Raw genomic sequence first — 12,869 nt, 5'->3', positions numbered from 1 at the left:
TTCTCATTCCATCCCCAACCTTAACATTTTCAGCCTTTTTTAATTTTCTGTCCTTTCCCATTAGAATACAAGTTCCTTGAGGGCCAGCATTGCTTTTTTGCTTGTATTTGTATTCCCAGTGCTTAGCACAGTGACTGGCATATATTAAGCCTTACTAATTGCTTGTTGACTTGTAGTTAGCAAGTGGCTGAGGCTGGATTTGAACTGGATTTAAACTTGGGTCTTCATGACTCTTGGAAGCAGAGCACTCTATCTAATTTATCACATGGCTGCTTCTAAGTGGGTTGAAATATCTCCACTCCCTATCCCAGTCTTAGATGCTGATCATAGACATAAGGATATGGTGGACTGAGGGACATGGAAAGCAGTAATGGCCTGGAAAGTAGCCATCCTTAGATAGCCCAGCTCCTGTAGCGCCCTGTGGTGGAAAGACTGAGCCAGCAATTCTAGTACCATTCACAACGCAACCTTGGCCAAGTCATATCAGTTCTCAACTCTTGGGATCTCAGTTTCTTCATATGTCAGATAGGTACCATAGCTACCTTACTTGACTCCTGGGACTAGTATAAGGTATATACTGTATGTACTAGTATAAGTATAATGAGATAATGTACAGGGAAGAAGTGCTGGGTCTTCCCTTGCCATTGAATGACTTGTGAGAATTGTGTCCATCATGGCAGATCCATAATCAGGCCAAGGGCTGCCAGAAGCACACAGTGAACCTGAGGCAGGATTGGGAGCTAGTTGGCTAGAGGGCTGACTACTTAGGATGACTTGAATAATGACACCTTGTTCTTCAACAGAACTAATGGGGATAGAATCAGATTGCTATGGCAGCTCCTGAACTACTCCAGAGTGTACCCTTGACTTGACTGTACCGTTCCCAGGTGGGGAAAGGATGCCAAGATTTGTGGTTATTGTAGCTGAACCAGAGTCCAAGCCAGGAATTCTTCCAAAGCTCACTATGAGCTCTCCCTCCTCAGAGAGGCAGCAGAATATAGGGGAAAGAGGGTTGGATTTAGGGTCAGGAGACTTGGGTTCAGATCCAGTCTCTGACAGCACTTACTAGTTATGTTCTCTTCATTTGGAAAGGCCTCATCATCCTCATCAGTAAGATGGGATAATAAAACCTATACTACATAATCCCAGTACTAATATTTTCTCTTTAAAATTACTTTCCATTTATACTGTATATATTTTGTATGTATAGTTAATTTGCGTATTGTCTTCCCCATTAGAATGTAACTTCCTTGAGGGCAGGGATTGTATTTTTGCCCTTCTATATATACCCAAGTTCTTAGCACATTATCTGGCACATAGCAGGTATTCAATAAAGGCTTATTTTAAAAATTGATTACTTCACAGGGTTGCTGTGAAAATGAAATGAGGGATGTATTCTAATAAAAGTGCATGGTTACATAAGTGCCAGCCATTATTAAGCCTCTCATTTCATAAATGAGAAAACTGAGGCTCAGAGAGGTTAGATGACTTGCCTATGATCACACAGGTGCTGTGTATGTTAGAGCTGAGATTTTAACCCAGGTTTTGTGAGTCCAGTATTCTTTCTAGTATACCAGGCTGCCTCATCTGTGCAGAGGCACAGACCTGACAGAGGATGAGAAATGAGCTGGGTACCTTGTAGACACTAAATGAATCCATCAACAAACATTTTTAAAGCGCCTATTATGTGCCAGGCATTTCAATGAATGCTAAGGACACAGATACAAATGAAACAATCCTTGCCTTCAAGGTGCTTCCATTCTAAAGAGGGAGACAATGCGCACACATTTAAATACATGTCAAGTACATACAAAATGAATAGAGGCAGTTAAAGAAGGAAGAAAGGATATTAGTCACCAGGGGAAATCAGGAGACACTTCCTATAGAGAGTGGTTCTTGGACTGAGTTTTGAAGGAAACTAGGGATTCTGAGAGATGGAGGTAAGGAAGGAGGTGGGAGATGGAGCATCATGCATACAAGTAGCCTAGTAGGGTTGGATTGTAGAGAGCACAGAGGGGAGTCACGTGTAATGAAGCTGGAGAGGTAGACCAGGGCCAGGCTGTGAAGAGCTTTACATGACAAATAGAGAGGTTATTGTTTGATTCTAGAAGTAATAGGGAAGGGGGGTGTATGGTAAGGTCTGTGCTTTAGAAAAATCACTTCTGTGGCTGAGTGGATGGATTAAATCTAGGAGAGGCTTGAGTTTGGGAAACAAATTTGGAGGCTACTACAGCAGTTCAGGCCAGGGGAGATGAGGGCCCGAACTACAGTGCTGGCTGTGAGGGTTGCAAGGAGAAAACATATTCAGGAGATATTACAGAGACAGATATGATGAGATCTGGCACCTGTTTGGCTATGTGGGGTGAGTGAGAGTTAAAAGATGAGGCTAACATCAACACTGTGAGCCTTGTGTGCCATTGGTGACAATGGGTGAGAGTGTGTGTGTGTGTGCGTGTGTGGTTCAATGCAAACCTATCACTGCTACAAAAAAGACACAACACTTGCTGTGCTTTGCGGTGCCTTGCTGAGGATGTCAATAACAGCATTGCCTGCACACACGAAGGTCAGGTAGAATGCAATGGAAAATAGAGAGACTTATTCAAGGGAATAAGGAGGCTCCCCTTCTCTCTCCTCTCCCCCACCTTAAAGAAAAGAAGAAGGCGGCACTCATTGGAGTTGGACAGCTCTAATCACAACTCAGCCTCCCTCTTCTCTGGAAGAATTTTTATCTCTGTGTGAAGGACAGTGGTGCTGTCAACAGGAAAAGGAAATTCATAAGAGGGGTAGGTTTCTTTTCTTTGGCATGGGGAGACAATGAGTTCTGTTGTGGACGAGCTGAATTTGAGTCATATTTGCTGATGGCTCCTTTGACCCTTACCTTGGCATTTTCCTTCTTCTGTATTCCTTCATAAGTTGCCCCCTCTTCAGTTTGAGGTATTTTGGGGGCCTTCCCCTCCATGATTAGTCTTACTGCCTCTACCTGAGGAGAAATAAGCAAGGTCACAGTGGCTTTTTCATGGGAGTAGCACATTTGTGGGTAGGAGAGGTGCCTCACACGTCTCACATGGGTGTATGTCTTTCCTTTGGAAGGCTCAGCTCTATTCACAAACACCTGGGATACTCCGTAGTTGCAAGGTACCAGGCAGTGCTGGTGTACTCATATGGCCCAGTAACACCCTATGGGAGTGCTTTTAATGCCAGTAACAGATGTGATTCTAGGGCAGGTTGGTAATCTCAAGGTTAGAGCTTGTTTTTAATGACTTCAAGGGTTCCAACTCACATGGATCAGTTAGATGTACACAGGGAAAAAATATTCCCTGGCCTCAGATGGAATTTACCAACCATGGCCACAAACTGCCCCTCGAGCCTTTTCCTATGTGTGCTGTTGGTGACAACAGCTGAGTGTGTGTGTGTGTGTGTGTGTGTGTGGTTCAATACAAACCCAACATTACTACCAAAGGAACAACATTTGCCCATGCCTTACTGAGGAGGAGTCAACCATGCATTCACAAAGGTCAGGTAGGGTTTTTATTGGAGAATGGAAAACAGAGAAATTTCTAGAACTCAAGGGAATGAGGACCCCCCCCCTCCCCTCACCCTGCCTTAAGGAAAAGAAAAAGAAGGCACCCATTGGAATTGGTAACTGATCACAACACGACCTTCCTCTTCTCTGGAAGAATTCTTCTATCTGTGCTGGTGGCACTCAATCAGATTCACCTGCCGCTCACTTCTGAGCTCAGCTACAGAAGGCAACCCTGGGTGGGTTCAATGGGGGCACTGGGGCAGCTCTCCACATAATCAGCATCATGGAACATTAAGGGGACATAGTCAGCCTTCTCTCCAGGACTCCTCTGAGGCCTCCAACTTTCTTTTTCATTCCCTACTGTGATAGTTACTTTTCAAAAGCTCTCAGGTCACCAAGCAAACGAAGGCTTAGAAATATAAAATCTCTAAGCTAGAAGGAGCCCTGGAGGTCTTTGAAGCCCAACTCCCATCCACTGCTACTCCTTTACAGGTGGCTGTCCAACTTCTCTGCTTGAAGACTTCCAGTGATAGGGAGCTCACTACCACCCATGGCAGCCCTATTCCATCTTCACCAGTTCTGATTGTTAGAAAGTTGATTCTTATACTGAGCCCAAATCTGTCAAACTGGAACTTCCTATGCATCATATTCTGTCCTTTGGAACAGACAGTCTACTTCCTCTCCTATACAAAATTCCCCCAATCAGTTGGAGAAAAAGATCATGTTCCTCTTAAAAATCTTTTCATCTCCAGGCTCAACATCTCCAACCAGAGTCTTCAATCGAGCCTCACAGGACATGGCTCCAAGTTCTAACCAGCCTGGTTGCCCTTCTCTAGACACCTTCAGTTTGCCAGAGACACTCCTAAAATGTGATACAGAGAAGGAGGCATGACAGGCCAGCTGTGGTCTGACCAGGGCTGGGAGCTGTCCAGCAATGGCAAGGGACTTCTCAGAAGGTAATAAGTTTCCCATCACTGGATGTGTTAAAGGAGAGGATGGAGATGTTGGGAGGATTTTGACAGTCACAGGGAGTTGAACTAAATGGCTTCTGAGGTCCATTCCAACCTATGATTTTATGATTTTATAATATACAATATTACATAATAAACCAGAAAGGCACAAAACAAAGGGCTGTGTGAAACCCAAAAGGGAGTGATTACTGAACAAGGGGGACCAGGGAGGTCTAAGGTCCTGTTTGCTTTTCGGATAATCAGATCACATGGGCTCAGAAAGTAGTTTACACACTGGAAGAATCACTTGGTAACTCCAACCTTTCATACCATGAGCCCAAGGACAAATGGCCAGACCTCTTAAAGGAAACAAAGGAGCTCCCAAGGAGGATATGTGGTATAGTAGAGACAGTCCTATGTCTAGTCAAGAGGGCTTGTGTTCAGATATTGCCTCTGATGCTACTACTGCCTCTATAACTTTGGGAAAGTCACAAACTCTCTGAGCCTCAGTTTCCTCATCTGTAAGATAAAGGAGCTGGTCTTTGATTTCCCCTCTAGCTCTAAAAATATCAACCTATGACTAAAGCTCCCTCATTTTACAGGCAAGGAAACTGAGACCCCAAATGGTTAAGTGACTTGCCAAAGGTCACACAACTGGGATTTGAACTCAGTTCCTTTGACTCTGAGGTCAACACTCTTTCCACTGTACCATGTTGCTTCCAATAATCATGATTATTGGAAGTAAAAATGATGCCATTATCATAAGAGCCCCCAAGATTTTCACAAGAATATTCTGGGGTTCATGGAGACATAGGAAATGCCACAGGAGACCAGACCAGTTGTCCATCCCACTGCACACCTTGCTATCACTGATAGTGGACACCAGGTCAGAGGTGTGGCTGGAGCGGGATCCCTGTGGACCTTAATGTCCATCTTGCAGAGGAGGTTGTTTTCATTAAGGTGGAGGATGTTTCAGGAGGAGGCTGACCTCAGTCATTACCATCCCATGGCTGAACAAATTGTAGTATATGAACATAGTGGTATATTCTTACATTGGAAGCAATTATGAATATGAGGACTTCAGCGAAATGTGGGAAGAACACAGAAAACAGTATATAAACTACAATAATGCAAGCGTACAGAACACTAAATTAAGTCCAACATTGTATGACTGTAATGACCAACGTTGGCCCTGGAAAGGAAATGATGAAATACCCCTCCTTCTTTTCTTTAGAGAGATGGGGGTTCAGGTATATGAGTAGAGAATGGTGTATACACTGTCAGACATGGACTGTGTCACTCGATTCTGATTTACTGTTCTTTCTTTGTTAGAAGGGAGTCACATTGAGGGTGGGATGGAAGTGGAGTATATATCTAGAAATGATTGTTTTATTTTTTTTTAAGTGTCAATAAAACCTTTCTTTTAAAAGAAAAGAAATTACCATTCCATTGACCCCTTCGGGGAAGAGGAAACGATTGTAGAGTGAGCTCACGGTGTCGTCAGGCAGAACTTCACACTCCTTCTGGAGCAGGATGTCTCCTGTGTCCAAGCCGTCATCTGCCCAGAAGACAGTAAAGCCTCCTTTCCGATCCCCATGGATCAGGGTCCTGAGGGCAGGACGGACAACAGCCAATGTTAAGTTTTACAAAACGCATTTTTAATGCAACCCTGACAAGTTGGACAAAGGTTATTATTCTGATTTTAGTGATAACGAAACTGTGTCTAGAAGAGGGCAAGCAGAATGCTAAGAGGAATGGAGGGTGTGTTATCCATACAAAGAGACTGGCTAAAAGGATCAGGGATAGTCTGTAGAAGAGTCAGGGAACTTGGTAACTCTCGTTAAATATTTGAAGAGTGGTCATGGAGGAGACAGACTACCTTTGTTCTCCTTGGCCCCAGAAGGTGAAACCAGGAGCGATGGGTGCCTGGTACACTGCAGGCTCTTAATAAACTTTTGTTGCTCGACTGCTGGGTGGAAGCTGCAGAGAGGGAGGGGATTTAAGGACAGGCAGGCATGGATGAGTTAAGCCTGCATCATTGGTGGGAATAACCACACTGAGGAGACCCCAGATCCATCAAAGATCCTGCCAAATAGAGCTCTCCCAAAGCGGAAGGGGCTGCCTTGGGAGGCAGTGGGTTTCCACTCAACCTGGAGGCTGGCATTTGTCAATTTAAGAAGGGATTATCGCTCAAGTACAAAGCGGACCAGATGATCTCTGAAGTCACTTTCGACTCAGATTCCTTAATTCTCTGAGAGGTATCCTGTCAAGCTAGTAGGTGGCAGGGCTGAGATTTGAAGCCAGGTCCTCTCAGTTCCAATTTACTGCCTTTTCCATTACACCGCATCGCCTCTAAGCTTAAGGTGTTCGCTTGCTGTTGGCTCTGTCTTCAGCAATAAAAAATGCAACAAACATTTATTTACTAAGCATCTAGCATTTACTAGGTAGGTTCTGAAGACTATGTATAAGGTATTGTCCCTGGAGCTTATAATCAAGTAGGGGGATAATACACACACACACACACACACACACACACACACACACACACACACACACACACACACAAATATATCTGTATCTATCTATCTATCCAGATTAACTACTATATATGATGTATTAGAGAGGCAAAAGACCAAGGGTTATGGGAGGTCCCAAAGGGAAGGTTGCTCCTGATTGGAGGGAGTCAGGGAAACCTTCTAGGAACTGATGGCTGCAGTTTTGGGCTTTAAAGGATGGGTTAGAAACTCAGCAGGTGAAGAAGAGGTTGGGAGGAATTCCAAGCATAGGCAATAGCATGAGCAAAGGCCCAGAGGTGGAGAAGTACATGGTATCTTTGCAGGTCATAACAGTGCAGTCTGTTTGGAGCAGAGACCTCCAGGCTCTTGCTCCTTTCCCCCAGGAATGTGTGGAAGGGATTAACAAAAGATAAAATTGGATAGGAAAGAAGCATGAGATTGTGGAGAGCCTTGAATACTAAGCGGAGGAGTTTAACTTTTCATGGTAAATGCTATTATTTTCAGAAGAGGAATGATACAACTCTGTCTATGTTCTTGAACAATTCTCCCCTGGGGTTCCATTTGTCCCCTGGCTACTGTAGACCAGAAAGAGCTCTTTTTCCTCCCCATATTTCCTGCAGAGGGCATCAGGGGCTCATATGTGTCAGAGAACAGAGCCCTGGAATGGGGCTACCAGGAGGGGGTGCAGCTCCCCTCATTTTCAAGGTATTCCCTGCAAGAGGGTAAGTACCACTCAAAGAATGCCCTAAGGGGCATATGCATCAGGATGCATTCCTTTGGGGGACAGAGGAGTTCCCCAACTTACCTCTTCCTCTTCAGACTGTATTCCCCCAAGATATATCTACCCACCCTCCTAGCTCCAGAAAAATTTATGAAATAGGTAACACCGTTTTCCATCTAGCCTTTCCCAGCCATGAGCAAGTATACCAAGTGCTCACAGCCTTGGCTCTCATGATCTTTGACATGCCACCTCCCTTATCTGGCTCTTAGTTTGGGTAATAACCCTCCATCCTGGCTCTCATGACCTTTGACAAGTCACCTCCCTTATCTGGCTCTTAGTTTGGGTAATAACCCTCACCCTGCCTTTCTTACAATGCCTCAGTCAGGATGGAATGTAGTCATGGATGACAAAGGCTTTGCAAAAGGTAAAGAATAACAATGTACTGTCTTGTGCTCTAGCCTTAGAAGAAAGCACTCCAATACACTGATTCACACTCAGGTCCAAGTGACTTAACACCTTTTTCCTCCAAAGAGTTCTGGCAATTGACAAATGAGAGCCTGGAAGAGATAATTTTGAACCAAAGGAGTAAATCCCTAGTAATAGTTTCCTTGTGCCCGAGAAACTTAGGAAGAAAGGCACTGCCTGGTGTGTCTCACTCCATCTATTCAGTGGAGGGTGTAAGAGCCAGAGCTACTTAGGAAGGGAAGATATGGGCTGGTCTTCGGCCTCTGCCAGCCTCTTACCCTCTTACCAATTGATGGATGAGGCTCCCCGATGCCGGGGCAGGAGCGAAGGGTGGTAGATGATGGAGCCGTGCTCAGGTGCATTGATGATCTCCATGGGGATGAATTGGCTGCAGAAGGGAAGGACATTCAGTTGGGCTCCCAGACACTTGTATTGCTCGACCACCTCGGGCAGGGCCTTCCCTTTCGCCCTCCATCGGGGAAACTTGAACACTGGTACGTGGTCCTTCTCTGCCTCCAGCGCTGTGAAGACACAGAGGGATTCGTACAGGTCTACTCCATCATTCGATTCTCTTCCTTCCTTTTCTTCCCTTCCATCTCCCTCCTTTCTTCCTCTCTCTCTCCTCTGAGGAAGCCCTTTTGTGCCTCAGGACAGATGTAACCACCTCTGGACTAGCTAAGCACACTGGCATGGGGTACCAAACACAGCCTCCCCTCCATCACAGACAGATCAACACTCGTCTTCTCACCAGGTGCTACGTTCAGCCACTGTTCCCCCCTCCCTGCCCCTTCCCTTGGAGTTTTCTGAATTATTCTTCTATTAATTAAATAATCTGCTTTTCCTTCTGTCATGAATCACCTGTCTAAGCCTGTTGCTTGACACCCCTTACTAAGGACAACCTCCATTCTCTTACTGGAGTAGCCAGCCCCATCCTATATCCTGAGCTCTCCATTGACGATTATTGATTTATCTAGACTGCTTCTCATTGTCTCTTGCTAAAGATTTTCCTGCTAGGTCTGTCAAGTCTCCCAGTCCTGGCTACAGCTGGTCTGGCTGGTTTCTCAGCTGATTTAGGCCTGATTCTCACATGATTCTGATCTCCAGTCTGGGCTGCCTCGTGCCAGCCCTGTAGACACAATAAATCATTTCCATTTGGCAAACATTGGTTAAGAGCCCACTGTGTGTGAGGTGCCGAGCTTGGCTTACCCAGTGGATCTGCTTTCCCATCCTTATCAGGAATGGTGAATACTCCCACCACTTGATGACCTTCCTTTCGGAGTCGGGAGTAGACTTCCTGGCCAAACAGGCTCTGACCAATGATGGCTATCCTCATGGCGGTGGTTATGGACCTGGAAGGGCAAAGCCACAAAGTTACGGCTAAGGAGTAGTTGTAGATAGGTATTTATTTATATGTGTAACCAGACCCTTAAATCTGAATGATTCAGTCAGTCAACAAATACTTCTTAAGTACTTACCAAGTGCCAGTCATTGTGCTAAGTAAGTGCTAAGAATACAAAAGATGGTTTCTGCCCTCAAGGAGCTCACATTCTAATGGGGGAGACAAGATGCAAACAATTACATACAAACAAGACACCTGTAGGGTAAATTGCGGGTAATTGCGGAGGGCTTCATTTATTCATTTTGTTTTGACAAAACAGATAGTTCCCATTTGCTGTTGTTCATTCACATTCAACTCTTCCAGCCCCTATTTGGGCTTTTCTTGGCAAAGATACTGGAGAGGTTTTCCATTTCCTTCTCTTGCTCATTTTACAGATGAGGAAACCAAGGCAAACAGAGTTAAGTGACTTATCCAGTATCACATAGCTAGTTAAGTGCCCGAGGCTGGATTTGAACTCAGGAAGATGAGTCTTCCTGACTCCAGGTCTGGCACTCTATCCACTGAACCACCTAGTTACTTCCCAACCAAAGCTCAAACAACCAGAATTCATATTCTCTGACTAGAGTTCATAATTAAAAAAAAACCCAAAAAACTTTAAACCAAACTCCCTAAGAGACTGATTGAGACTCCTAGTACATGTCACTTCTTACTTTTATAAAGCGGGGTTTGTTTGGTTTTCCAGCAGTAAGCAGGGCACACCATCCCTTGCATCCAATCTGAATCTACTGCCCTCAGCACAGATTTCATCTGCATCGTGGTCATTGTTCCCTACTCTGCATCACTTCCCCTGATTTTCTGAATTCTTCAAATTCCTCATCCCTCATGGCTCAGCAATATTGCATTATCATGTGCCAGAATTCGTTCAGTCATTCTTCAATCATTAAGCCTATTTTTTGCACCCAGCTTTTAAGGAGGAAGGAAACAAGCATTTATTAAGTGCTTACTATGTGCCAGGCACTGCATTAAGTGCTTTACAAATATTATCTCATTTAACTCTCACAACAATCCTAAGTAGGTGCTATTATCATCCCTCTTAACACATGAGGAAACTGAGGCAGGCTGAGTAGTTAACTTGCTTAGGATCATCTGACTAATGAGTTGCTGAGGTGAGATTTGAGCTCAAGTTTTCCCGACTCCAAACCCAGCCCTCTATCCCTTGGGCAACGTAGCTGCCTCTACTTTTTAGCTATTATAAACTGCATAACGATCGCCTATTTTTGTATAGGAAGGCCTTTTCTTCCGGTCATGAAATAATTGAGGGGGGTTTATGAGTTAAAGGGCATGAATGATTTAGTAATGTTTCTTATTAATTCCAAAATGCTTTCCAAAGCAGTGCTCAATCAGCACTCAATCAGCAGTGAAATAACCTGCCCTTCTATTCACAGCCCAGTTCTGGCAGCTCCATCTGGATGTCCCATGGGCATCCCAAACTCAACATCACCAAAATGAAAGTAATTCTGCTCAGCTTTAATCCATTCGATCTTCCAAGCTGCCTTATTTTGGTCGAAGGTCTCCACTACTATTCTTCCACTCACCCAGGCTTCCCAGGTGGGAGTCACCCTGTTTCTACTCTCTCCACTTCTACCCTCACCCCCCTCCAATCAGTTGCCAGGTATTGCTGATTCTCCAATCATGCTAATTCAGGTTCTCCTCACCTGTGTCCTGGACTCATTTACTCATCGTATCTCTGCTTTCAGTCTCTTCTGTCCCCTCCGGAGGGCTGCCAAAATAAGCATCCTAAAGCACAGGACGGATCATGCCATTGCCCTGCTCCAGGAGCTCCCAATTGCCTCTAGGATCAAAATCAAACCCCTCCCCCAGTCTCCAGCCCACCTTTCCAGCCTCATTAGGTATCACTTCCTGTCACCTAGTCTCTCAGTCAGACTGGCCTTTTGCTCTCCATTCAACCCCACCGTCACACTGTCCTCTGTGGAAAGTCGGATTAACTCTTACTCCAGCGTCTCTGTCAATGACAATCCTGTTAAGCATTTGACCCCTCCCAGGGGGATTAGTATGTTAATAGAGGACAAAGTATTATATGGAACTCAATGATCTGGTTAAGTTAGAGCTAAATTCCTTCTGGTTCTAATAATCCATAGTCCTATGAACCTGCTTCTGTCAAATAGGATTTCAAGCTTACTAGATAGAGCAAGGTAGACTGCTTTAAGGATGGGGACATTCCCAGTGTCCCCTAGAGTCAAAAGAGTTCTTCATCAAAAAATCTGAGTTCTAATTCCAGGCCCTCTGATAACCTGCTATGGAGATCCCACCCAAGTCATTTCCTTGCTCTGGCTCTGGGTTACGTTTTTACCATTGGTAAAATGAGAGTAACAAATAGATGTCACCAGATGTCCTCTGTATCAACGATGCCCTGTCCAAAGGTGAAGTTGGTGAGAAACATTCCATTTTTCATCAGGCCTCGTACTGACTATAAATGTCCCCTTCACTTCAGGGGACAGCTAGTCTTTTTAGCTTTTCTCTTAACTTTGTGATGCAAGCACTGCTAATGTTGTTATCCCCATTTTCTATTGATGCCTTTTTGTTGTTGTTGTTGTTGTTGTGCAATGGAGTTAAGTGACTTGACCAGGGTGACACAGCTAGTAAGTGTTATGTGTCTGAGGCCGGATTTGAGCTCAGGTCCTCTTGAATCCAGGGCAGTGCTCTATGCACTGTGTCATCTAGCTGCCCCATCCCCATTTTCTAGATGAGGAAACTGTAGGCTCAGAGAGGGGAAGGGATTTGCTCCTGCAGCTAGCAAGAGGCAAAGCTGGGACTAGAACCTAGGTTTCTTGACTCTAAGTCGAAGTCCATAAACATTTATTAAGCACTTACTATATGCCAGGCACTGCGCTAAGTATACAAAGAAAAGCGAAAACACCGGCCTCACCATCAAGAAGCTCCCATTCTAACAGAGAGACAGTATGCCAATAACTATGCATGGGTAAATGATATACAGTCAAGAAAGTAAACTCCGAGGGAAGGTTTTGGGGAGGGAGGTATGGAGAATTAGGCCTCCAGCAGAAGGTGGGATTTGAGCTGGATCTTCAAGGAGACCAGGGAAGCTAAAGGTCATAGATGAGGAGGGAGAACATTCTAGGCATGGAGTGAGGGGCAAGAGGGGACAGCTAGTGAAAATGCATGGAGTAGGGAGATGGGATGTCCTGTATGAGAAATAGCAACTAGGTCAATGTATCTAGACCATAGAATGTGTAGATGGGAGCAAAATGTAAGAAGACAAGGAAAATAAGAATGGGTCAGATGGTCAGGGGCTTTAAATGACAAAGGAGTTGTTTGA

General features: G+C 44.7%; 1 protein-coding gene across 2 annotated transcripts in view; it reads right to left on the bottom strand.

Annotated features, from left to right (window-relative positions):
- ALDH1L1 (aldehyde dehydrogenase 1 family member L1) overlaps positions 1 to 12,869 on the bottom strand; it is a 75,468-nt gene that overhangs the window by 49,440 nt on the left and 13,159 nt on the right. For both annotated transcript variants that reach the window (XM_027863815.1, XM_027863816.1), the window contains 4 exons: positions 9,382 to 9,524; positions 8,462 to 8,696; positions 5,916 to 6,081; positions 2,879 to 2,980 (listed from right to left, as the gene is read on the bottom strand). In XM_027863815.1, the coding sequence (XP_027719616.1) occupies positions 2,879 to 2,980; positions 5,916 to 6,081; positions 8,462 to 8,696; positions 9,382 to 9,508 (630 nt within the window). In that variant the 5' untranslated portion in view covers positions 9,509 to 9,524. The remainder of the gene's footprint in view (positions 1 to 2,878; positions 2,981 to 5,915; positions 6,082 to 8,461; positions 8,697 to 9,381; positions 9,525 to 12,869) is intronic.

This window comes from Vombatus ursinus, unplaced genomic scaffold, assembly GCF_900497805.2.
Source record: "Vombatus ursinus unplaced genomic scaffold, bare-nosed wombat genome assembly UNPS02014773.1, whole genome shotgun sequence".
NCBI lineage: Eukaryota > Metazoa > Chordata > Mammalia > Diprotodontia > Vombatidae > Vombatus > Vombatus ursinus.
Note: the sequence above shows the minus strand (reverse complement) of the source record. Positions and strands in the feature narration are given on the sequence as shown.